The sequence below is a fragment of the Cinclus cinclus genome, chromosome 1, assembly GCF_963662255.1.
Source record: "Cinclus cinclus chromosome 1, bCinCin1.1, whole genome shotgun sequence".
NCBI lineage: Eukaryota > Metazoa > Chordata > Aves > Passeriformes > Cinclidae > Cinclus > Cinclus cinclus.
Genome location: NC_085046.1, coordinates 34,421,897 through 34,449,896, shown reverse-complemented (window position 1 = coordinate 34,449,896; position 28,000 = coordinate 34,421,897). Strand labels below are relative to the sequence as shown.

General features: G+C 39.9%; 1 protein-coding gene across 1 annotated transcript; it reads right to left on the bottom strand.

Moving 5' to 3' along the window:
* Nucleotides 1-28: 28 nt before the first annotated feature.
* WIPF3 (WAS/WASL interacting protein family member 3) lies at nucleotides 29-20,670 on the bottom strand. The gene is made up of 7 exons (XM_062502435.1): nucleotides 20,584-20,670; nucleotides 6,459-6,591; nucleotides 5,716-5,844; nucleotides 3,510-4,253; nucleotides 1,764-1,910; nucleotides 987-1,088; nucleotides 29-69 (listed from the first exon to the last, which is right to left on the bottom strand). Exons 1-7 carry the CDS (start codon nucleotides 20,668-20,670, stop codon nucleotides 29-31), a joined length of 1,383 nt encoding a protein of 460 aa, XP_062358419.1.
* Between the last annotated feature and the right edge of the window lie 7,330 nt (nucleotides 20,671-28,000).

The window sequence follows — 28,000 nt, the reverse complement described above, 5'->3', positions numbered from 1 at the left end:
TAGTCCAGAGAGCATCAGGAGACTCTTCTCATCTCACGTGTGTTCTTAATGGAGGATTTTTAGAGGGATCTGTAAATAGAACAGACTTTAAATAGGTATTTTGGATGCAGTTATATAGCAGGGATTCTGCATTTATCTGCTACCTCTGATATATAAATAAATATGCATATATATATACATATGTTTACATACATACACACATATATTACTTGTGCTCTGCAGCCCTTCAGTAAAAAGTCAGAATATACAGCAGACAATTTAGTCTGACTGAGGCTGCTATGAAGTCACATGAAGTACCTTAGCATGGAAACAAAACAAAAGGTTAATTAAAAATTTGGGATCTAATAATACAGAAAATTGGGTCTTATAAAAAAGAAGAATATAGGCATGACATCTTTTGGCACTTACAGCTACCCATTTTCAAAACTGGATAGGTGAACTGCTGATACAACAATGACCTGATTCTAAGTTTCTAAGTTAAAAAGGGAGAAAAAATAAAGCAAAGTTCAACCATTTATCACTCTCCTTACAAGGTTCAGGTACTAAGTCTCTTTAATTCAGGCATGCAGGTGTAAAACACCATGCACAGGATTTAAATCAAAATACTTAATGGAAGACACGGATCAAATAATCTTTCTCTGTGATTTCACAAGTTAGTGAACAAAAACCATCAAACTCAGTAGCTGCCCAAGTCTGTTTTACAACATGACAGTTTTTAACAAATTTAGCAATCTAAAAAGACAGGCTGCATGTCCAGCCACATAATTTGTTGTTAGCTCTAAATTATTATGTAATTTGTTGTAAGACTCTAGAGTAAGTGCTTTTCATTATATCTTTGGTTCCTGTTGCCACTGTGACAAATCCCATTCTTCTCTGTGCTGATGCCAGCAATCCAGTTATACTAATGCTGTTTCAGTTCTTTGTTTTTCATCCCCATTTTTTAACCTCTTGATAATGATCAGATCTTTTCATGTTTACACACTTACCTCTGGCTATCTTGCTAGGATATGTTTTCTGAAATGGTTTGAATTCATCAGGTGGGGGGAAATCTTCCACAGAATGGAAAGTAAATTTTGATTCGAAGTCATCTGGGAAGTTTCAGGGAATAAATATTAGTTGCTGTTAGAGAGAAACTTAAAAAAACCCCAACAATGTTGCCACAAGTAATTTCAATTAAAAATGCTGGCTTATTTTCCCCTGGAATTGATAGTGGCTCATTCCATCTTGATGAGTACTTCTGTGAGCCATCCAAGTTTTTTGCCTTAATTGCAATCACTGCCTGCTATGAAAACTGAAATTAAGCTTATGTCTGCCATTTCAGTTTTCTGCATTGGTGGCATTGTGGTAATATAGGTATTCTTTGGTAGTTTTCAAGACATATAGCTGTAAACAAGAATGAACAGCCAATTAACCAGACCACAGAAATAATTCTTAGTGGTCTTTGCCCTCCCTATAGAAGCCTCTAAATGTCCATGATCTAGTTTTAAGAATGGTAATATAAGCACACTATGGGAACTTTTCATATTTTAAAGTAACTTTGCAAGTATACTTGTGCATGCTTTTCTACTGACTGAATTCAAATCCTCTGTGAAAAGGCCTTAATTTTATATCATTTCATAAGGTTGTACAAAGATGTTTCTATTATACTACCCTGTTATTGCTAGGACAAAATCTTGAGTGAGCTTTTTGAGGTCTGAGACACACACAGGCTTTTTTACTAAAATTATTAACTGAGGCCAAGAGATTTAATTTAATGATATTACCAATGATGTGCATATTTCCATTTTTAAGTGGTGTGTAGGGGTCATGAGCTGTAGCCCAGGCTGAGACTCCAGATTTGCTTGTAAGTTCAGTTGTTGGGGATCTTGCTGGTGGCTGTGGAGGTGTGACCAGCTTCCCAGCACCAGTTCCTTCAAAAAAAAAAATACAAAAACAGGAGACCAGCATATAAACATCATCATGACTTAAACCCAACAGTAAATGACACACAAAAGTGGAAGGGGTATAGAAAGAATGCAGTATTTGGGGCAAACATACCCATAGCTGTTGTTTGCCAAGCCTGACCACAGATTTATGGCATCAAGTATTAAATTCAAGCCATTATCGGGATTGGCTGGGGCTTTCCATTTCCAGTTCTAAGGAAAATGTGACATTCTGAAGTGTGGTTTTGTTCCAGTCTTGAAGGGAAGATTATCCTTCTACTTTCACAAGAACAAGCAGTCTCTTTAAAACAAAGGAAATCAACAAAACAACCACACTAGGTGGTATGTCTAAAAGAAAATTTCCTGACACTTTGGCAGCTATGCAGTGGAATAACCATTAGTCTTGTGCATTTCACTGAGTTGCAAGGAGTTGTCATCAAAGTTTACATCTGGAAGACCTACCACAGGAGCTGTGTGAGGGGGAGGGAGCCCAAGGCCTCCAAGTTAGCAGCCTCTCAAAACTGCTTAACCTCCTACATAACAAGAGACAGGCAGTGGAATTTTATGGAAAACATACAAATTGAACTACCATGAGAAATGGGCATCTTGGCATAAGTAATAGTTCATCAGAGAGTTCTGAGCAGCATTAATCACCACCACAAGGCACCTATCTTCTGTACTTACACAGCCTTTCCCCTGGCTCTCAAAGGAAGCCAGTAATCTTTTTCCTGACATGTGGCTGCTAAAATACAGGGTACAGAACATTCTCTTTCAGATGTTCCCTGTTAAGCAGCTGTCTCCATTTCTCAAACCCACACAGGTCTAGACTCATCTTTTTTATTATTTCCATTACATGCTAAGAGTTTTATAAAATCTCCTTCTATCATCTACTCAAGGAAATGCTGATAATACCCCCACTTCCTAAGTAGCTGGAGAAACCTTTGGCCCAACCACCTTGGTCACAGGAGGCACCGGCTGCTTCTTTGTTGAACAGCAGAGGGCTGCAGCCAGATTTGCTTTTGCTCACCTACGGCTGGTAGCTGCCCCATCTCCGTTTTCATTAGCTCCTGTAGTGTTTCCCAGCTGTTGCCAATATCACCCCTGCATGAATACAGCGGTAAAGGGATGTCCTGGGCAGGCTGGCACATGAGCAGACAGCATGGTGTATACTCTGCTCCTCCACCTGAGCCTGTCAGGGTACCACACTGCTGGAGACACACCAATGCCAACACAAAGCAAGAAGCAGCCCAGTGGTCCCAAGGCTTTGCCTCCACTGATCAGCATGTTGCTTCCAGGAGTGGCAGCTTAAAGTATACGGCATACGTGTCCGGTGCTAAGATCTGCCTGACATCTCAAAAAGCCGGATGTTTTGGGTGTTCATCACCAGCCGTGCCACCTGCAGGTATTCCTCCCACGTGTACTCTCCATCCCTGCCCCTCCATGCTCTCCAGTCACCAGTGCAATAGAATGGTCTGGGTTGGAAAGGGGTCATCTTCAAGGTCCCGTTCCAAGCCAAATCATTCTGTGATTTTCCCTGCTAGCCGAAGGGAGGGAAAAGCCTCCTTCCTTCAGAGGTGCCGCTCTCACCTGCGCCTCGGCCGGGTCTCTTCTTCCTGGTCTCCACGGCGGCTGCGGGCTGAGGGGGCCCGGGGGTGGGCGGGAGCGGCAGCGACTGGATGTTGCTTGGTTTGTGCAACTGTGACAGCAAGTGGGGAGCCTTGGGGGGCAGCGGCGGGGGCAAGTCGGCACCGCAGAAGGCCGGGGAGGGGGGAAACGAGAGCCTGTTGGGGGGCGCGTGTGGCGGCGGAGGAGGAAGAGGAGGAGGAGGAGGCGGTGTGGGAAGGGGACACTCCCTGCCTTCGGCCGGAGCGGGGGCGGCCGCAGAGGCCTCGACGGCCCTGCCCGGCAGCCTGCAGGGGGGCACCGGCGGCGGAGGAGGGGGGGGAGGAGGAGGAGGGAGCGGGTGCGAAGGGCCTGCTTGAGGTTTGGCGGGTTTGTCAGCCTGAGGGGGAGGGAGCGGGGGAGCAGCGCCGGGGGTCACCCCCTTGGCGGGGCGATCGGCCGGAGGGGGCACAGGGGGAGGAGGAGGGAAGGTGAGGGAAGGCTTGCTGGAAGCGGGAGGCGGTGGAGGGGGGGCGGGCAAGCTGGGCCGCCCGGGGCCCGCTCCCGCTGCGGTTCGGGAGGTGCCGGGAGGCTCCGGTGGGACCGCGGCCCTCGGGCCCTCGGCCGGGTGCGAGGGGCTGCTGCTGGCCTTGGCAGCGCCGCTGCTTGGCGGTGCCGAGGGTCTGGGGGATGCTGCTCGGACTCCGGAGGGCTGCCCGGGCTTCCCTGCTGGAAACCAGATACCACATGTTACACACCGGGATTGGACCCAACAGCGGCAAGGGCAAGTTCTTAATCTTCCCCTCCCCAGTGGATACCCAAAAGCATTAAACTCATTCACCCGGAGCAATCCAACAGGTTGCCCACGCTGTAATAGGACTTAGAAGGTGATGTATTCCAATGGACACCAGGGATTCTGCTTAGTTATGTGAAGACCTGCTGGGAGATCCTGCTCCCCTCCCTGTTCCTCAGCTTCTGCAGAATGAAACAGTTTAAAGAGAAGGAACTTTTCTGCAGAGTCTGGGGCCCTTCACACCAGCCTCATCCTGCCTGGTACGCCCTGCTGGGCATCAAGAAAATGTACTGGTAAAAAGTACATGAGCAGTTTGACACACATCAGCTGGCATCCTACAAGTTAAGTACTTGCTTAGGATCAAAAAACTCACATAAATGTTACAGAAACCTCAACTCCATGGATAAAAGCCAAGTTTTTAAAAGCAATGCATGAAAGGCTTTCTGGAAGGCACAGGTTCTGGTATTTCCTTTTTGACAGCAAATGCCTGAAGACTCTTGTACTTAAAAAATGTCTTTTCCTGAGTAAATGTCAAGGATTTATCACAAAGCAAGATGTCAGAAAAGGCATCTCATTTGACACTCATACAGGCATGGCCATAGTTTTAAGAACAACTCAAAATAGTTACTGCCACTGAAGCTATGTCAAAAGCCCCAACATGACATCTTTGCATGCCTTTTAGAAGCAAAAAACTTCCAGGCAGAGCCAAGTTCTGGCTTTCCTTGCAAAAGCCTACTTTTCTCTGTGCTGCCTGAGAAGGCAACAGCTGCCTGACAGTGCCAGAGGTCATTACTGTGACTATAAAAGTCATCCCTCGTTGATGCTGGTACTTTCTTGAAGTGAAAGTAGCAGTGGGGCTCCCACATGTGCCTTCCTCCTGTCACTGTGAGGCAACAATACCCTTCTTTTTCAGATCAGTAAATTACCTTGCTGCATCAAAACTATACTCTAAAATCCAGAGGGCAAAAACTTAAATATGAATCTTTAAAGTAATCCACAAGCCTGTAATATCATAGAAATACACACTAGTGGAGGGAAGGAAATATGACTGCCATTTGTGCTCAAACTGATAAGCTCAGATTTCAATACTGTTTTCAAGGCATAATTAAAAGTTTTCATTAAAACAATGCAAAAAGCTCAGTTAAAGAGATCTATTTAATCTCTTTCTTAACAAGTGTAGCGATAGCTTTTTATGCTTTAAGGAATAAGGCACCTGAGATCTAGAAAGGTAGCTTCAATCACAATATTAATTGAACCCTCCATGGTCACAGGATGAACTAAGCATTCAGAAAAAAACAAAAAAAACCAATAAAATCAATCAGTAGAGCTAATCCCAAAGTACTTTAATCCCAAATTTTTGCCCACCCAGTTATGCTTTCATACAAATGAAGCCCTTACCTGTCATGTCCCTCTGGCCTGCTGGTCTGAGAACAGGAAAGCCACCAGCAAATAAACCTCCCAGAGGCTGCTGAGAGCCACCTTTATTAACAGCTGGGTTACCTCCATCTCTGTTATCTCCTTTGGGTTCTGTTCAAAAGAATGAAAAACCCAGGGTATATCAGAAAATCACTTAATCCTTTCCCTGACACTGCTTGGTGTCAACAAACAGGGAAAGCCAAACCTTTCCCGGCACTGTTGCTACAGGAATTGCTATCTCTCTCTGACCTGTACCTTGGAGCACAGCACCCTCTGGTGCTCCTCAATCTCACACAAATCATGACACCAAGAAGTAGTTGTGTTAGGCCTAATACTGAATTTATGTTTCCAGAATTTTTCTGCATTTTTTTTTAATCTAATGAAGAACAATTCTTCTGCTAGATCCAACAATTCCCACTTAATTATTTTATTGAAATGTTCTGGAGGATTTCATCATTCATTATTTATTTTGGAACAAGGAATGCCTGTTAAGGTGATAATCAGTTGGAGACATACCAAGAAGTGTTAACAGTCATTGATCTCAGAGCAAGATGCACGTTTAGAAAGTGTCCCCTCTCCGCATCCTAAAGCCATATGACGATGCAGACCTTTGCTGACCTTCAAACCTGCCCTTCAGTTTGAAACTGTCCATCTGACCTCCACTCCCACCTGAGGCTTCAGCAAAGCTCCCCCTTACAGGGCCTTACTGAGGAGCACATGCTCACTTTCGATCTGTGGTGCACTTCGGTCGTTGATTTGAGTCACTTTCCTTAGGCGAGTTCCCTGCTGGATATCAGCCAAGAGTGCGTTTCGTGCTTTTTGGTCTTCCTTTCGCAATTTTGGTATCTCTGAGCTTGCCTGTTGACAATAAGAGCTTTAGATGGGAGGTACAGATGAAAATTCACGTTTAAAAAGATGCAAACATGGGATAGAAGATTTTAAATAAGCCCTCCTTGGGAGCTGTCACTCCCAAGCCTTTGAGTCAAATCAACAGGAACAGCATTTGTTTGTGCAGGAGGCAGGAAAGCTGAAAGTTTAAATATAACACAAATCTAATATTAGTTTGGCTAATACTGTTGAAAGCAAATTAGGAGTCATGCTTAAATGAAATGTGACCTCATTTGGCCTTTTATGGCCTCTGTCCCACAACTCCAGCTCCAGCTGCCTCTCTGTCAGCTCTTATCATGCTATTTACAATGCTTTTACATCAAAATTTTTGTATGTCAATTTATAGTAAATATGGTTTATCCACTTTTCTTAGGAAAAGAGATAGATAAATGCATGCTGCACTTATATTTGAATGTGATCATTAACTTATTTAGACTCTCTCTGTACTGGAGATTAACACCAGTTTAAGTAGAATGCCTTAAGAATAATACAATTATATTTTAGTAACATTTCTATCCTAACCAATAGTTACCTAACCATTGGTAAATGTAAAGTCAAGTTGGATTTTAAAGTTTTGTAATATAACAAACAAAATTTATTTTTTATTCTTGCTTCTTCAAATTTCCTGGTTTATATATATATATATATATATATATATATATATATATAAATATATCTTTAAAAAAATTTGATGTTTCACTTTTTAAAAGCAGATAATAAACAGCAAAACTGTTACTCCTAAACCTATTGTGATTAATAGAGCTGTCTAATAGAGGGGAATCTTCACATCAGAGGAGTAATGTTCTGCTTGCTTCCAAAATTCCCAGAGGTTAGCTAACTCCCTAAAGAGAACGAGTTCCAGAAATGCTTCCACAGCCCTCAATTTTAGCATCATTGCTGTAATAAAGCAAAACAATACAGTCACACTTTGAAACCCCCCCCCAAAACCAACCCAGTTTGGTAATCGCATTCTGAAAGCAAAACAGAAACTTGAAAACACTTAACCAGCTGCTGAGTTAATAATGTACATAACTCGCTAATCCCAAGTGAAGAATTCTATCAGTACCGTACTATTCGTAGTTATTTTTGTACTTGCTAAAAAAATCCAAACCCAGCCAGCGGGATTTGCCGTACCCCGCTAGATGGAGCTCCAGACCGCCGCTAACGCCGCTGCATTCCCCAGCCCTGATGTAAAAACTCGGAATTACAACCTGGCTGGTATGTACCCACGTGTTGTTTTAAAACGTTAGGAAAACCCCCAGTCTGTTACATTTTCTTTGTTTGAAACAGCGCTGCCTGCCCTCATACTTGCAGAACAGGGAGTCCCACTGGCCATTACGAGGTCCCAGAAGAGCAGCCCGTGTCAGTAGTGTTAAGACCATGTACCCAGCCACAAACTATTTCCACTCCCCTTCTCTGGCAGCTGACAGTACTCACTGTGAAAAATGGAAATACCATAACTTGAACAAGGGTGATTCCCTTCCTCACACAAGCTCTTTACCAGTATCTTCAACTTCTTGTCTCTCTACTCCCACTAATGACTTTGCTGTAGCAGGACAAGCAGGATACAGAGGGATCTAGTCAAGAGCTGTGTTTAAAATTAGATCCAGCAGCTGTCTTTCATTTCCGGGTTCAAGTGTCCATATATTATGCCAGCTGTCCACCTCCCAGATCTCCTTCCCTGGCTCTTAGAATATAAAGTCTTGATATCCAGACAGCTATTAGGCTGAAATAACCCACTTGTGGCAACCTCTGGCAAGTGACCCATGACTTGATATTAATGTAATACAAGCAAGACAAAAATCTGCCGCATAAAAAAACCAAGAATATGGTTCTGCCATTCCATAACGCAGCATAACAAGCTGCTTTTCTTTTATAACAGATTTCCTTGCTCCAAGCAGGACTCCATCCCATTCCCCAGCCGTTTCTTCTTCCTCCTCATCTATGTAAGAGATACAATCTTCTGTGCCCAGCCTGGTGGACTCGGATGGTTGATTAGCTGCTGAACAGCTCGATATGGATTCTCTTTTTCCACTACAAAGTCAAGATGGTCTGGGGAATAGTGTTGCCTGGTTGCACAGCAGTCAGTGCTCCTTTGGATTTCTTGTTTGCTGCCTGCACTCCCAAGGCAAGTGATAATCCTTGCCAAGAATCATTTCACCAGGTAAGTATCTCACCCACTCATCTACTAGTGTCCAGAATTTGCAAATTCCTGGATTTACCATATTGTTTTTTGAGAGAATCTTCCTTTCTTTGATGAAGATATAAATCTTGGGTTCACACTCATGCTGTGCTTGCAATTCATAGCACAAGCACAGATAATAAACATGTAAGTTCTGCATCAAGAGAAAAACAGAAAGAGGAACTCTTATGGCTGTCAAATCTTTAGTTCTGATCACACACATTAGAAGTGTTTCAGCAGGAAGACAAATACATTTTAAGTCACAGAGGGAAAACAGCTGCAAGACAAAAGATATAATTCTCAGGCTACTTTCTACTCCACCATCTGCAGGGCAGCCTCATTTATTTACAAAAAGAGAAACATCTCAGTACTTCAATGAGAATCAGAAGGGGAGGGGAGAAGAATGTGAAGATCATTTGTTTCATCAGATGCCTGATCTGCCTCAGGTAACACAGAATGAAATTAAATTCCATACTTTATTTACAGGAATTGGAAAGGGAACGGGTGGGTTCTCATTACCTTAGCAACCACTAGGTTATTCTGCTGATATTTCAGACACAAAGATTGTCACGTTTAGTAGATACTTAGAAACAGAATGGAACAAACCACGCATGTAAATAGCCTGAACGTAAGAATGACTTCCTTTTCATCTTGCCCAACTCCACCACGTTTTGTTTCAGTGTCCTAAATTACACACTCAGCTGGGATATGCAGTAAAGTATAGCACTAATGTTTAGGCTGTCAGGTCTTCAAAATACCTGTTTTTTGGTATTTTTAAAAGGTAAATGGTATTTGGTATTTTGGTATTTTTACAAGGAAAATGCCATTAAATCATATCTTTGAGTGATGTTTCAGACTATAAATAATCAATGTTGGAAATAAACATTTCAGAATTTGAAGCTGGTAACTTAGACTAGTGGAGATATGAATGAGGACAGCATGAATATAGGGAGAGAGAATTAAATCACTGCAGCTTGAGGCCGTTTGAAAAGAACAACAAACCAAAATATGTTTCCCCCACTGCTGAGGTGGAGGGAGGAAAGGAGAAAAAAAATGCACAATATGAAAATGTCAAATGTGAAACTGAAAGTGACAGGATTACAAATAATGGTCATATCTCTGAAATTAAAGCCTGCATTCCAAGTCCCACAAGCCTGGACCTGAAAGGGGGCACCAGCAGCAAGGCTGAATTAGCAAGTATGGAAAGGAGGGATAGTGCAGTCCTCCAATATATCTCATCCTTTCAGAAAAAGCAGCGTGAACAAAAATGGAATCAGAAGCTCAGTTTTGGCTTCCAGATTTTTAACATTACATTGTGGAAACCTGGAGGTGCAAAAGAAAGTGGCAAAGCAGTGTTCAAAACACTGGAGGCAACAGCTCAGACTTTAGCAGCATTGTTTGGACTGTCAGCCCTGAAGTCTGTCTAAGTGGTGGTCTGCCTGCACATGACAACCTGTACTGGGAATGGTGGTGAGGATCAGGCAGCGGAGACAGGCATTTGGTGAATTAATGTGAGATGCAAACAGACAAGCTGCAGACAGCAGCATGTTATCAATCTCTTCCTAATGCTTCAGATCAAGGCTGGATCCTCTCTGACAGAAGTGCTTTTTGAGAAGCACAAGTCACCAGGTCCTGTGCAGAGCTACTTGGTGATGTGCAGTACCCTGTGGTGGAGGGGCACAGCCAGTGGCTTGTAACAGCTTCTTATAGTTAGGAGTTCTGTGACAGTTGATTGTTTAGGTTAGAAGAGCAACTCTCTATTTTTACACTTTCTATGTACATGGACCACTCCAGGTTTGGCCCTGAATAATCACAATCTTAGCACCCTAAATTGAGTTGTATCAGACAAATTAAGAACTAAGAGTCTTTTTCTAGGGAAAAGTGACTGAAATGCATGCCAGTGAGCTCCATTTTTGGGTACACTGTGCTGTGATATTTGCATCACCTTGAGAATGTCACGTTATATCCTGCAAGACAGATGGGAACATCAACCTACCCTCTGGGCTCCTATGATACTTAAAATATTTAAGAGATAGACGTGCTCAGATACTAAAGTGATGTAAATGCAGAAGGCACCAGCCATTTTAAAAAAAATTATATTAATAGTAATTATTGTCTTTGGATTTTAAAGAGTACCCCTGCACACAGAAAAGGCAAAATCCTCTGGACAGCTAGTTCAGTCACAATTCATACCTGCTGTCCCATAAATAGCTTGCATTTACTCTGATTTTAAATATGTTCTTTAATGCATTTGTCAAGTATTTCAGGGTAATACAGATGTACATAAACAGGACAGCTGCAGGAAAAATGTACCTCTAGACTTCTGGACAACCCAATAGCCAGGGAGTCGTGGGCCTTTCTTTCAGAGTAAACCCATCAGGTAATGTAAAAAGATGATGCAGTACTAAAACTCTACATTAGATAGGAGCCATAAGTAAGATAAAATAAAGCATTATTTCATCCAAAGGCACTACACACTTTAATCAGAGAACTAACTAGTACTGAGTATTATGCAATACGCAATGAATTGTATCATGACAGTAGATTCCTTCTCCTGGTCACGTTTTATAGGAAAAGACACTTGTGTAGAAAATTATTTATCTGTACTAGATAAAAAACTAAAACAAAACAAAACAAAAAAGTCAAAATACTTTTAGCTTTTCCCTAATTATTTTGTGAGACATATAATGATAAAATTAAAGACCAATCAATGAATTTGACATCAGAATTTTATTCTGGGCAGGAGGAGAGCTCTCTATGAAATTATTTCTATGAATCTGGTGGAAATTAACCTTCCTCTCTTCCATTACCAATTTTTCCCTTTGTAGATACAATCCCCCAGACTCAATGCAGAGATGGAGTACAGGTACTGGCAGAAGGTATAAGCAGTACATATTTGAGTGAAAAATAAGTTTGAAGACACCCCTTGCTTTCTTATTTTTCTCTGCTATGCTCAGCCAAAGCTGCACAGATCGAGGTTGAGGCAAGTGATTTTTACCACTGCAGCATTAAACACCTCAGGTTTGGCTTTTAAGGAAGGGAATGACAGTGCAGCAAGATAAAGACTGAGCAGAAAGCTCTAGAATAAAGGACATTTGATCACAGAGACAAATATTTATAGGGGAAAAAGTTTTAAAAAGAGTGCCTGAGCCAGTCCTGGCCTTCTCTGACATGCAATCTGTCATTATTCAAAGACCCAACTTAAACTAAAAAATGCAAGAGAAAAAGCTTACAAACATGGAAATGGACAATTAAAACCAGCATCTAAAACAGCAGGTAGGGAAAAACAAACAAGAGCTGTGGAAGCAGTGCAGGTGTGATGGTGCCAGGTCTGGTCAAAGAAAATGTTTGTCAATGAGAGACAACTAAAACATCTAAACCTTAAATAAAGGATGCATAAAGAAAGAGCAGAAACCACTGGAAATACAACAAAATTCTCCAAATATTATTTATATATTGACAATAACCAAAATTCTGGTGTAAACAAATACAGATTTTTCATGAAAGAGGATAAAAAAGGTGAAGCTAACTGCCTAAAGCAGTATATGCATCATGTCAGAGATAGCTGAGAATATGAGAGAAAAACACAGCTTGTTTGTGGTTGCTAAACCATCTGAGGAAGGATGATGAGTGTTCTTACCACCCATATGGCACCAAAAGACTTTCCAAGCAGGGGAACACAAAGGGAGAGATGATGACTAGATCCCCATCCAGCCATAAATCTCCTACTCCTTTGAAGGGAAGTCAGGCATTGGGTTAATGCTCCTAACAGTCTAGAAGGGCACAGACCTTGAGTAAAGGGCCTCAAAGGGCATGAGTCTGTTAAAATACCCTTCTGGGACCACTGATGATAAAAAAGAGTGGAGAGAGAACAGGAGAGACCTGCTTGCAAGCAACTTACTCTGTAGCTTCCTTCCACTTAACCACAAGCTGCTGACCACAAGTGTTCCATAAGGAGATTCCTGTAGCCATCAGGACTAAGATATTTAAATGAATTCAGCTCCTCAAAGCTTTTCAAAAGCAGAACTGACAGAAAAAAGTAATAATGACAGTAAGATGCCACAGCAGGCTAACAGACTACGTCATAACTTTTTATTAAAAGAACGAGTTTGTTTTGGTACAAAGTAAAATATGGACATTGACCAAAAATCTCACTGCAAGCTGACCAGCAAGTCTTCCTTGACATTGCACAACATTATAGAAGTCATCTATCCATTTGTAGCTCAGCATGAAATCTGAAACCCCAGAGAAATTTGGAACTTGATTCCAAGATCAATCCACTATTACTAGTTTAGAGTTATGCCAGGAATTAATGGTTTTACATTTGCAGCAGTTTGCCCAGCAGGCAAGAGCATTGCTTTTACAAAGAATTCTCAAACCAGCAGCTAAGGTCTCCACCAGGGATGTGCCAAGAAAAGCAGTAGTAACAAAAAGAGGGAGCTTATTAAAATAATAAACCCAGTTTCCAGCACATCACAAGCAGGAGTACCATAGAGAAAAACACTGTCATCCTTCTTGTATTTTCATTACATATGCATCAGGTGTGGTTTCACTCATGCACTGTCAAATATAAAATAAAATAATCTAAATAATCCCCCCTTCCAGTTTAAGGAAAAATCCAACAAGTCTCAATAACAAAGTAGGTGTCTTTTCTTTTAAATATTTTAAGCTGCTTGTTTCTAAAGAAGCTTGGGAGATCTGGTACCTGACAGTTTTGGTTCTGTTCACAAGAGAGCTCTGACCTCTGATTTAATGCTTTTTAAAGTATGGGAGACCTCACCACAGTGTGAGACTCCACCTGCAGAGTCATTTGCATGATCAGAGCCACTTGCATTTCTGCTGTGAAGCACAGGGCAAAACTAATTAATTCTTGGCACCTGGTCTTCCTGGGCAAACATGGCACTCTCTAAGCCTTCTAGCAAGCTGAGCTTCAAATGCTTCCCATGCGAGGGTTCATTCTCAAGCCAACATTTCTGAAGGAACCCACACGAAGGGATTTGCCAAATAGCTTCTTGGCAGCCAATGAAATAATTGTTTTAAGAGAATGACAGGACCAGTGCTTGACAATTCCACCTACACCCATCTGAGTACTGATTAACTGTGATCTGAGCCTCCATCATCGCACAAAGTTCTACAGTCTGAACCTGCCAGGTTGAAAAGGTCATCAAGCAATGTGTGTACTTAGATAGGCTGTGTCTACACCAACCTTGTTTCTCAGCTCGCAGCGAGGGAAGCAGTGCAAAACTGGTCACGGATCTCTTCCAGGTACTACCCCCACAGCCTAGTGCTGGCTTTAGTCCCAAATAGTGAGGCCTTTCAGTGTTAGCAGAGCCTGGTGCCTGCTCTGCACCTGCTTGAAGTTACCAGCACACACAATGGCAGGGAACAGAACACAAAAAGAACCAGCATAGCAGGAGCAACGTTCTTCAAAATCTGCATTCCCAGCGCTCATTTCAAACACCACCAGAAATCAATGCCACTGCACCCAATAAACCCTCTGCACCTTATGCTAGCACCACTGTATCAGATAATATAAAAATCTGGTGTACTAAAGGGCTCAATTGCTCCTGCCTCAGCAGGAGCAGTGGGCTTATTCACTAGGGTGTACTTAAGGTTTTCCAGGTGGGTTGCTAGATTTCTGTACCTGAATACAACAAATGCAACAGAATAAGTAGGATCATTTATACCTGCTGAGCTTTTCTGTAGGTATTTAACTTTCTGACACCCACATTTTAAATGTAAATTGACTGTACTTATACTAAAAGAAAACATGCAGTAACAGAAGCCACCAAAATGAAGGCAGTATAAAATGTCTAAAGTGTTTCCCAGCAGTTCTGAAAGATCACAAGTCAAATACCAAAAATACCATGAGACTGGCTTAAAAAAAATAATTTTGAACTTTATCTTTTGATTTCTAAATTTTTGGGATTCAAGGTCCCATGATTGCCTCTACATCAATGAAAAGAAAGGGAAAACTCTTACATAAACAAGAAAATCTGAGGGCCTGGCATTGCAATGAAAACATCAAGCACTACGAGGCTAGAAACATCACAAAGGGAGCTGGTGACACTAGCACTGTTCATTCTCTCAGTCTACCATAGCAGAGTCCCCAGAATGACAAGGGATACCATGAGTAATAGAACAAAAATTTCACCTTGTAGCAACCTACACACATCACAATTTAATCTCCCACTAAGAATACTAGGCTATTTCTCCAACCCAGTTACCTGTGCAGAAGCCACTGATCATTCTAAAATGCGTTTTAGCATCCACACAAAATTATGGTTAACCCAAGAGACAATAATAAGAAACTAGCATTTCTTGCACTCTCACCTTCCAGCCATTCAGAGAAGTCCTACTCAAGCATTGTTATAATTTTGAGTTCTCTTTTAATTAAAAGGCCAAAAGTATAATATTATTTGGCAGGTGGAATTTAATATGTAGCCACTGCATACACTAGAGATGGGGTACTGACTTTTAAGGGCTTTATTACTTTGTGATTAGAATGATAAATTAACCTTTTAGCTGTCTGCAGCTAGGCTGCTTGTGGTACCTGGGCTGGATCATTTACAGCTGGTAACTCTACTCTGCAATTTCCATACTTGTATATTGTACAGATGAAAAATAAAGAGAAAGAATGCTCTTTAAATGTGTTCCATTTCATTCAGACACATAAAACACATGACATTATGAAGAAACCTGAAAAAGAGAACTCATTATCTAAATACTTTTAAAATGGTGACAATAAGAGTTCTCAAGTGAAGCATTCAAGAAGATTAGCATCTAGGAACTATATGCAGTCCATGCCCCTGTACCTGTCCAGATGAAACAGAGCAATGCCAGCCTAGTATTTATGTTTTCTTTTCACCTTCCCCACCTTTCACAGCTCCCACTTACCCTTTCTGTATTTGCTGACTAAAGGAGTAAAAGGCTACAGCAGCAACACTTTGAGATGCCACAGCTAGGCAACTCAAATTTTCCAAGAGCTGAAAATTAAGCCAAATAATCCACACAAAGAGACAGGATTTATTTTCCTACATGACTGCCTCTCACTTCTTTATGAAAGCAGACTGGTGTGAGAGATATTATTAAAACACTATAAATCAGTATCTTTTATTTTGTCTGGAATAAAGCACTCAAAATTTTCAGTTGTGCTTTGTCCAGCTCTTAGCACAGTCTGTATGATCAGTCAGTCACCAACAAGATTACCAAGTCTGCACTTTTTCTCACTCTGGTGTGTTTTACCTATCAGCAATTAATATTGTGCTTTAGCATCTTGTGGCCTAGAGACTCTGTGACAAAGTACAAAATATGACCATACAGCTCAGATAAAATTTTAATAAACACATTCCTACATAATTGGCACCATGAACAATTCTGTTCTGGTATTACACTTGCATGTCTAGGGGACATTGATAAATTGTTTTAATTTTTACAATAAATAATTAGCAAGCGTGACCAAAAATTTATGCATGTGAGTGTTCATATGCACGTATCTTCTCATGCTGTATTTGGTAAGACCAAATCAAAAATACCACAAATCATCATTATCTTCAGCCAAGATGTTTTACATATGTTGTTTGTTCTCTTTCCAAAGAACAGTAGTGCTAAATGTCATAGGAGCAAAACCAACTCCCACACAACTTCAGATGAACACTCTTAACTCTCTGAATTTCTTGTGAAGGCTGAAGGAAACAGCTCAGCAAGGTTTTCAATCTAACTACTGCAAGAAGGAGGGCAAAAAAGTCCTTCCAAGGAAAACCATCACGTTATGTTTTTCTGAACCTTGAAAATCTTTTTTCTGTGTAAATTATGCTTTTATCACAGCATTATATCATGAGGAATTGCTTTTCTGAGTTTTCTATTACAAGAGTAGAAAATAATAAGAGAATAACAAACTTGGTAAACACTGATAGGTTTATCTACAACAGTAATTTTGTTTTTAATTTTTTTTTTAAATTTTAGCTAAACAAGAATGAGCTAATCATTAAAGTTAATCTACATACTAGTCTAGCATTCATCATTGTTTCAAGTTTCACATTTCTATCACTAAAGTAAGCATACTACTTTCTCCTCTTGCTATCCTAGTTTCTAGTGTGCCACAAGGCAGCAAATACACACCTGGTATACTACTTTATAAACTTCAATCATCTGAACCATTGTGATTTTGGGGGTTAATTTCTATGCTAAGACTTTAATCATAACAATTCTCAAGAGAACAGAAGTATTTTCTTAAACTCCACAACCATGAATCATTAAACAAACATCTCTGAGTAAGGCACAACCCAGCAGGGCTGATACGCATCCACACTTCCTCCAATATTAACATTTTAATAGGTGATGACTGATCTTAACATTACAAATTCATATGTACAGAGGCTACACAGCAGTAAGCAGCCTTCACTACATGTAGTAAGTGAACAGGGTTTATCAAAGCAAAATTCTCTCTTGATCCTCTTCTTGGAAAATTAAGTAAAGAAAAATTTTAATCACTATCAGTGGTGACACCTACTCCAGAAAATATGACAAACCAAAACAAACCTGGTTGCCCATATGCCAAATTAAAGGCAAGAGTGGTAAAATAAATAGAGGGGGAATAAAATGAAGTTTTTAATGAGCAGAAAGTTTTATAAACCCCCAAATCTACCACCCTCTTCGCCAAGACCACCAACAAAAACTCTATTAAAAAACCCCACCTTATATGACTTCCCCATAAATTAAAAGAGCTTTAGAACAAACACCCTATGCCTCCTATCTAAGTGTGCATTGTTAAGGTGTAGAGGAAAAGGGAACGAGAATTGAATTCTGTAAACCAGTGCCAGAAAAATATATGAGGGCACAGCTTTATCCTGCCTACTCACCCCTCTCATCTCTATGACCCCCAGAAGGCAGGCATTTGAAGACATGCTCAATTAATCTAATTATCTATATTTACATTTTGACTCAGCCACCTACATCTGCTACAGCAGACACCCCTGAGAAATCCAGGAATTTGTTTCAAGTTTGCTGTAACAGCCAGCAGATTTTTGGCTGTTGGGCACAGGTAGCTCCTAGCACGTCTTAAATACAATCTCCAAATCACTTTGTATTGTCTTGCAACAACTTTTGTGAACAAAATTCATTACAAGTACTGACAGAATATCAGCAAGTCCTAAAGTCTTAGAAAACAGTAGGAACAAGGCAAAAAAACCCAAAACACTAGAACTTTCTTCTGCATTAAGAAGGAGCTGACAGGACAAAAATGCTATGTGCCAACAGTGATTAGAATTTCCGTGAAGTAAGGACTGCAAAATTAATCGGGATCAAGGCTCACAATATTCACAAAGAAAATGTGCAGAGAAAAAGATAACGTGATGACTACTTCTGCTAAAAATCTCTTGATAGTGAAAGCAAGAGGAAAGTACGGTTCTCATCCATAACTAGAAAAGCAAGACAAGTCTATGGTACCCATACAATAGCATCCTGAAAAACAACAGGATTCTAAAACCCCCACCTACACACAGACATTTTTCTTTTAACATAAATCACATAAGTTAAACTAGTGGCTCACCTGCATATCAATAGTAAAATTTAAACCTAACTTTTAATTGCTAACATGCAAATCTTACCCTGGTTTAATCACACCAGTATAATAAAAATTACTGTGCTGTTTACTTTGGAACTTTGCCAGCTGTTGGCCAAATAATAACTTATTTGCTTTGAAGGTTTTCCTTAAAGTTGTATGCCTATTAAAATTCCTCCTTTTTCCATCCCCCAACTGTAGATCTAGCAGCTGTAACAACAGCTGGGCAATTTAGCAACTGTAAAAGACAAATGCCAATTTCTAGAAAAGGGCTTTCTAGTAAAAGAAAATAGGGTCTGTAGCAAGTTTCTGCAGATTCCTCAACTCAGAGATTTTGCTCTGTAACTTGGCACCAGCTGGAGAGCTGCCTCCTACTCTGTGCTTCTGCTGAACCCACCAGACAGATTCCTGATCCTGTCTCTCATTCAGTTTTGACAGGGAAAAGTAATTTTGCTGTTGCAGATAAAAACAATGTCCTGCCACGCTGTTTTATTAATGATTTGTGTTGATTCATATACTCTTCTCAGTATCAAGACTTATTAAGAGCAAGACTTCAATATCAGACATTAACTAGAAACACATCTAGTATGTATCATGTCACCAAGATTGAGCTGACTCCAAATTCTACATATCTTATACAGAGATCACCCCATTTGAAACAGAATGATCCAATTACAATATGAAAACAAGCCCTCTTGTATCAAAACCCTGTCATGGTAGTGGGTTTAGTCATTAGAAAAGGGACAGCAAAACAAAAAATCCCAAACTTGTTCATAATGGTCCTCTTAGCTTTCTCAAGTCATTTACAACTGGCGTATCTTATAGGAGTCTAAAAATGTCTCTAGATACTTTACTAACATATATTTATTAGGATAAGAATATTTGTAGCTTCTGTTGACTTTAATTGCAGTTGTGAACTTTAAGCTGCTCACAATATACAGCCTGCTTATTTCAGCATCTAAGTATAGGTTGTGTACCAGCCCAGAAGAATTGCTAATTGGGAACACTGCTCATGGTGCCAGAGTTGAAACTGAATGCTGAAAATAATCAAACACTGCTTATTTCATTTGCTGTCTTTATCCTCCTCCTCTTCATCTCCACAACTCATGGGGAGTTTTACAAAATGGTTCAGCCTGTAAAGTAGCAGAGAGAAACTTGCAAGGAAACCTCCTTCTGGAAAAAAAAAATATAAGAGCATTATGAACAATACCAAACAAAATCAACCAACCTTATTGGGAACAACACAGGCAGAGGTGCCAGGGAACGTAGGGGAGAAATGTGGATCTTAAAAAAATAAACTTGAAGTACATTTGAAGTACATGTACTGTTTTGCTGCAGAGACTGACATACTCTATGACTAAACACAGCAGTGACTGAAAAACACATGAAAAAACATCAGGAGAGATTTTATGACTTGAACACAACTGTGCCAGGTTCCACTCTTTCAAAAAAAGTTTAAGAATTTTGATTCAGAAACAGGTTATGACCAACTAATCATAGAATTCAAGGAATTACTTAAATAGGTTTTACCATAGGTACAATAATTGACTGTGAAGGTATGTAAATGTAATACCCTGAAAATTCACCCAGAGCATCCTCCTCTTATTGCAAACATGCTGGCAAGGCACATGTTCTACTTCATGACACACACAGTAATGATCTGTTACAAGCTGTAATAGCTCCTGCACATGTACAAAAGAATATTGTGCTGTATCCCCAGGAAGACACAGCGTGCTAGAAAGGGCAAAATGTACAGCTGAACACTGTGAGTCTTAATAGGAGCTGTAAGAAGGATGAAGAAATTAATACTTACCATCTGTACATTACCAATACAAAAATGAACTCCCCTTGGCTGGAAAAGTATTCACAAATGCTATATTCTCACCATATGCACTCTAATAATCTCAAAACTTTTTTCATCATGCACTCCAAGGAGTAAAAAAATTTTGAGCATGCATGCCAATATACATAGGTTTGTTTCTTTATAAAGTATACATATGCATGACTGAAGTTCCAGCATTTTCATCCCACACACCAATGGATCATTTCACACACCCCACTTCAGAGACCGCTGCTGTAATGAACAGAAGAACCAGTGCCAGCAAAACAAACATCTGCCCCAGATATTTGCTACAAATATCCATGCCAAAATCCTGTGGGCTCTGAGCTGGATACTACAGTTAAGCTTTTGCCCATAGAAATGAAAAGTCAGTCTTACCAGTGGTGGTGGTGGTGGAGGGGGCCCTCCAGAAGGTGGTGGAGGTGGTGGAGGTGGAGGTGGTGGCGGCGGTGGCGGCACAGGCATCCGCTCGGATTTCTAACTTCACACAGTCGTGAAAAATACAGCCAAAGTCTATCTCCTTGAGGAGAAAGAAAGGAGGAGAAAGAGAAGTGGAAGAATAAAAAGAAAAAACAGAGAGGAATATGTTTATACACTGCAAGCTGAAGATCGGCCAAATATGTAGCTCTCAGCAGACTGAAGACTTTTATACTGCACTGCTTCCAAAAGTACAGTATGAACAGCCTCATTACAGCTATGATGACAACACACATCTAAAGAGCAAGTTCATGGATCTGGACCAGTGCCATGAGTACCAAATGCAAAGATGCTAGCCTGTCCAACTATTACATCTTGCCTTAACCTAGCCCATAGCCCTGAAATGCAACTCTGCAGAAAACAAATCACAGTCTACCACATGTAGGCACTCCTGCCGGGACAAAAACTCTGTTGACTTTAAGCCAGAGGTTTGCTGCTCTAAGGAGAGAGTAAGGGACTTTTTAAGGTTCAGTGGACTTAGTCAATGTTTAAAGGGAAAAAAAGAGGGGGTAAAACCCTCATGGTTTAATAACAAAGAAATCTACAAATTAGTGATTATATTATCAAATTATATACAAAGGATCAGACATCTCAAGTGTTAAAGCCAAGTGGTTTCCCTGCCATTTTAAAATGTTAATTTTCACAATTCTTTAGTAATACAGTGACAAAAAGGCACATATCTTCAAAAAAAGCTATATTCTTTCTCATTAAAAAATCTTTTGCAGAATGACAGTGCATCACTCAGTGATTTTCATACCTAACCCAGCCCTGAGCATGACTCAGTCATCATTAAAGTTAACAAGAAATCCCTGTATTTCATTAGTAAAGTTGTAAAGGAAAGTACTAGGCAGTGCCAAAGACAGCCCTCTGCAAGCCATACTTGAAATCTTCTTTTGCTGGTGACACTTGGATAAATGCTCTGAACACATTTAGTTTTACATCTTGTTCTATATCCATCGTGACACAATTATTTTCTGAGACTCTTCACAACATTATATGAAACAGCATCAAAAGCCCTACTATAATACAAAATATGTCATATGCTTTGTCTTTTCTTTCTGCAAGGCTTATTCTTAACAAGAAATTACATTGGTTTCTCACAATTACTCATTATACATCTCTCTAGGTCATTATTTGTTTCTCTGACTCCTGAAAGGTCTTAAAATATTTTTTTCACATTTTAATGTTTTACTAGAAGTTGATATTAAGTTCAAAAGACCACAATTCCCAGACCCTATTCCCCTTGCTTCTCCCTTAACTTTTACAAGCAGGCATTCCATGCTTTTCCAGAATCATCTGTGTACGGAGGAGACATGACAGTTAAATCTGGTAAAGTTCAGGAGAGAAGACAACATAGAAATGAGGCAAGTTACAGTTTTGAGTGGAATATCTGACTGTTTTGCTAGAGGGTTAGATTGGAAGAGGCAGTGAAATTAAAATGTACATGCAGACTTGTTCACCTCCTACCTAGTGTACATGAACATTATCATGATAATATTTGAGTATTTTTTTCCTTTTCTATCTTGTAAATACTTAATGAGAGATCAGTCAAAAATTAAACATGCAGAGCCTCTGAAACACTCACTTTCTCCCTTGAGAGATTGCTATGCAAAGGGCTGGCATATCAAAGCACCCTGATCTGTAACAGAATTGGTTACAATCAATTTAATAATCTCTTAATGAAGCTTTCCAAGAAAGCTGGCATCACAGCATCTCCACCATCCCACCCTATTCAAAAACCCATTTTCAGAAGATATCTCTTTTCCTCAATTAAGCCATTCAAAAACATGGACATAAGGAGAATGAGTCTTCCCAGCTAATAATATGTTTCGGGTTAGTATCTTCCTATCCTGCAATACAGGCCTTTTGTCTTCATTAAGGATTTAGAATGTGAAATATGCTCTTAGTCAAATTAGGAAAAAAATACAACCCACGCTCCTGTGGCAGACCACATGAATGGCAGCAGGAGGTAGCAGCAGTGGGAGAAAGGAAATGGGAATCAGCTATTTAAAAGTCAGAATCTGAAATGCCATCAGATGACTTTTGTAGCTGCCTCTCCACCAGTCCCTGCCCCAGCACCTGCTCCTCCAAATGATACAGCCTAAATTCAGGGACTAGAAACTGTATGAACATCTACAAACCAAAACTCAGTGCAGAGGAAGGGTTCACCATGTATCCCACTCCCATATCCTCCTGTCCAGTGGCATCAGGAAGAAAATGCATTCTGTGGGGCTATAACACACAGCTCTTGAATGAAATACTGGAGACACAATATAGTTTTCCTTCCATGCTGTTTCAAACCCTCTACAAATGAACCATATTTCTGAAATAATCCTGCTGATGTGCCTTCTTTAGTCTCACCACAAATTTAGAGGCTCAATGTCCTGACCTTGCCATGCTTTCTTGTAGACATTAAAACTCATGGTTGGTATATCAGCACTATTACAGGGTAATGCCTACACAATGAAGAACCATTTCTCCACACAGGGGCCCCATTCGTTCAAGTGGGCTTTGAAAGGAGCAACTGCTATCTCACAAGTAGACAATGTATGCTGATAAAGGCAGGAATCTTCAAGCTAACAATACAAAAAACATTTGGTCATAACTATTTAGTCATAACTGCACAATCTACACTTTTTAATACGTAGGATTGGCTATGATAACTTCTTGTATTACTGCAGGAGTACCACATGGACTGTATTGAAAGAAAATTATGGAGAAGGCTGCCACACTTTCAATATAACAACACATATTACTTGGAGGCCTCTGTTCCTTGGTTAAAAGTTGTATTTCATTTGCCTCTCCCCTCATTATATTATAAATACATATATATATATATACACACACACACATATATATAACCATGGTCAGTATTTTCACATAATAGTTTCAGAACATGCTGAGTTTACAGATTTTCACATAATAATCTAAAAACTTTGAATTAAAAACAACAACAACAAAAAAAAGGAGTATCATATTGATCAGTTCTAGAGTCTGGAAAGAGCCAGGCAAGTGGAAAATGCTAAAAAGGATCCTTAAGGCACAAGTGCCTTTTCTCCATCCTCTAAATATACATACCTATAATTGGAAGAGAGGGATCTGAACTATCCCTGAGGGACAGAAATAAAGATACATTCAAAAGGCTGGCAATAGGTGGAGGAGAGAAGCCTATATGTTTAACCTCAGTTTCCTAAGACAATAAGCAATGTAAATCTTACCTTGACTTAAATATCGCAGAACAGAATCTAGCCAAACAATTGTAGAATTTACTGCAAAAAAAAGAGAAGAAAAGCCCAAACCTTGCCTTTTCTAGTCCACCTCCCTACCAAAGCAAGGTTGTACATTCATTTTAGTGCTTTCTGAGGTCTAATTTTAGGTGTCCCAAATAATGTGGCTTTTATTATTTCCCTTGGGAAGCTTTTTTCCAGTCAAATAACTCTTTTAGTTCAGATTGCCTGACACGCAGCCTAATTTCTCCTTCTCTTAGTTTGATCCCATTTGCACTCTACTGCAGATGACTCTACCTTGTTCCAAGCAAAATAGTTTCTCCTACTGCTAAGCATCAGCTTTGTGGAATATAAGCACTGTAATTCAAAAGTACATTTGCAAGGACTTGTCACACTTTTTAAATTGTTTTACTTCTCACAAGGCATTGAACTTCTCATCAGTCAAAGAACATTATTACTCTTCTCTGATCTCAAAATGATTTGGCTTCTTTTGTTCTGTTGGTAAGGATAATTCTGAACCTGGCAATTTCAGATGTCACAGACTGTTCTCTGCATGTTCTCACCGCATGTGCTTGAATAGCAGCTCGGTTTAAGAACAAGACTGCAGTCATCAACGTAAGAACGCAAGCTCCAGATTTCTGAAGGCCAAAATAAAGTCTTCACCCAGATTTTAATTTGAAGTGTCAAACAAGACAGAGGAGGTACAGATCTTTCTCTTCATGGACTGCTCTCTCAACTTTGTGCTGGATTTGCCTGTGGAAAACTCAAAGCCTCTGCCTAAGCTTTGGTATCACTTTATTCAGCTACCAAACATGCACCAACTCTGATCCAAGTACTTCCCAAAGGTCTCCTCCTGAAGCGTCACTGCCACAGCCTGAGGGCTGTGCAGAGCTCAGACTAAAACTAAATCCTGCTGGGAGCAGAGAGCCACACTAAGAAACAGTGGATTTTGGACAGCAAATCACACATCTCCTGCCACACTGACATTCAGCAGAACCTCCACAGGTGTGCCTGCAAAAACTGGTCTAAAATACCTTCACCCATCAAGGAAAGGGAAGGCATGAGACAGCTGTACCTTTAATTTAGTACAACGTCTAGAAGGGGAAAAGACAGAGGGGAAAAAAAATCACAATTATTTAAATGTGCGTAATATGCATTTATGTACTAAAACAACTCTAAATAGCCACATTTTTTAAATGGTCAATGTCCTTAGGTGTTATAGTCATTAATATGGAACAACACAGTTGGAACTGAAAATCTGACCCTTATAACCAAGTTGGAGAAAGTACTGCAAAAAAACAGATTCATTACTACTGGACTCGCAATCCCTGTAGCAGCACACTCTGAAGTGGGTAATTCATCTTTGAGGAAATGTACAGGTTTTCTTACTTCAAAGGAAAGGCTGGGGTAGGTACTTCAAAGGTGTGCAGGAGAGATTATCTATAATATTGGTTTACTGTCTTGATGAAAAACTGAAGAAAAAATGTAGACCATATGCTGGTTTTATCTTTTAATCAACTTTTATATAATCAAATATGATTTTCTTATTAACTGTACTGTTCTGAGTTTTAGCTTTTAAGTCCTTATACTTCAACAGAAAAGTCAAATAATTTCAAAATTACCTGTGAAAAAACAGCATCAATAAGCATCTGCTCAACTTTCATGATCTCAAAAGTAAAAAATTAGCATAATTGTGTGTCCATTTTCTCCTGCAAAACATCACTGAAGAACAGCTGAAATCACTGGTATGAGAACTCCACAGATCTTTTAAAGACAGTGCAACACATGTAGATACAGAGAAGATTAAAAACAGAGAACAGTAGCTGTATGTTACACAGATCAACTTTCCTGCTGTCACTATCACACAACTGGAAAAGACTTGGAAAAAACTTCTGTTTGGAATGAGCTAATTTTAAGAGAATAAAACAATTTGATATTTAAGAACTGGATGCTACATAATTTCATTATTTTTAGAGTGTGAATGTCTTTTTGTGTTTAGAGAACCTAACAAGAAAGAATAAAGGTAGAGCATCTGAATATCCTGTCTCTTTTTCACCCTGCAATAACCCCATTCACAAAGTAACTGATAGTCTCTGCTGCATTTGAAACTTTTAAAAACTGTACATAAGTGTCACACTGTTAGAACCTTCATTCACAGGAGGAAGGCAAATACCCCTACACATACCCATCTTACTAATATATAAAGACTTTCACATGTATGTTCCCACAACTGACTAGGAAATCTCCAGCCTTTCACTATGTCCTAGCAGTTGTACACCTGAACTGTGTAGAGTTTGAGAGAGATTTATGCTCTCAGTCACCATCTACATCACTGAAACTTAAGGCAGAATCTGACCTTTTCAATTCCATTAGAATGTGTAAACCTTAATGAAGGGCTCTTTCTCCATTAAATACCTGATGAAACACTTCTAAGCAGCATTAGTCTTCTACATGGTCTGTAGGATTGTCTCACAGCACATAACAGTATCCTGAATTTAAGCCAAGGACTGTAAGTTCCCCTCAGCTTGGACTATTTCCACCAGGCTTAATGCAGTTAAGGGCTGCTTCCCCTTTCTGCCTGAAAAAAACCCCACCCAGCATGACTTATTCTGCCAGAAGCCTGATAACATTGTCACAAACTGTCCAGTGCTGACCCAGCAGAGGCTACAGGAATCTGAAGATGCCTTGCTTCCATGTGTGCTGTGGGCAGATCTCTGCTTGGTTCCCTATGGTGCTGAGGCCAGAAATTAGTGCCTTGACAAACCTCCCTTCAGAGGCAAAGCTGCACAGATGACTTCACATCCCTACATATGACTATTTCAGGGTGTAGCTTCCTCTGCTCCATGGGGATCTGTCAAAGAAGACTGATGGTAAGGGAGCAGAATAAGAGAATTCATCATCCTCTTTTAAATAAGGAGAAAGGGAAAAGAACAACACATACCAAGAAGAAATATGTTGTGCCTATAGTACTGTCAACCTAAAGTTAGAGAGTCAAAAGATAAATGAGGTAAATTAGAATTAGGACTCGCACAAAGACAAAACTTTACAAAGGAAACAATTTATACAAAGGGTTTTCTTGAAATTAATACCACATCATCCACACAAAGACAGACATGGCTTGTTTCATTGCCAGATACACAAACAATGGTGAATTTGACATACAGCCACTAGCAAAGTTAATCATTGGCCTAAGCTAAAGAAAGTGCAGCTCAGTAGATGTTCAAGGTCACAGCCACATTCTGAAGACAGCTGTTTACTCTTAGGCTCCTCAAGAGTATCAATGTGAGCAGCGCTCAATCTCTCTCAGTATAGGTAATTTGATGTTTCAGGTAAAAACCTGCAAGTTTTGCAGTCTCTGCTAAGAAGCTAATTGTATGTTTTCATGTAATTATTAACAATAAATATATGAATAACTATTCCTTTATAATAATTTGTATATTTATTGACTATAATTTTTATAATACAGAGTTATTTGAAAAGTATACCTGTACACAGAAAGGTTTCCACAGAAAAAAATTCCAAACATTGTTTAACCAATTCCCTTAACAGAAGAAAGTTTTGCTTTCCAATTAAGTAGCTAGCATCAAAATGGAAAGAGCAAACAAGGCAGTATTCAGCATCTTGCTCTTCTATATTTGCTACAGACAGCTCAAACTTTGTTTTAAAATGCCAGTCAAGTGAAAAGAATTTGCAAATGTGTGTACTGGAAGACTAGAGGACTTTAGAAATCCAGATCTTAAATAATTCTGAAATTTTCACTTTCAACCATATATTTTATCAGAGGTCCTATTTTCACAGCTTTACATCTTGAAAAGATGAATTTATAGAAATCTGCATTCATGCCATGTCAGGCTGATAGCTATCAGCTTAAGAAACAGTCTAATATTGGCAATATAAGAAAAATAAGTTTTGCAATTCAACACGCACCATGCTTTCCCACAATACAGCCTGAGGCCCCAGCATGGACTGCGGTCACTGCATGTGCCAAGGAGAATTGTCTCTCACAAGGGATGTAAAACACAATGATTTGGTCACCTGCAGAAATAAGTTTTTAGACACATCCTCACCTCAAAGAAAGAATGGGAGGCTTT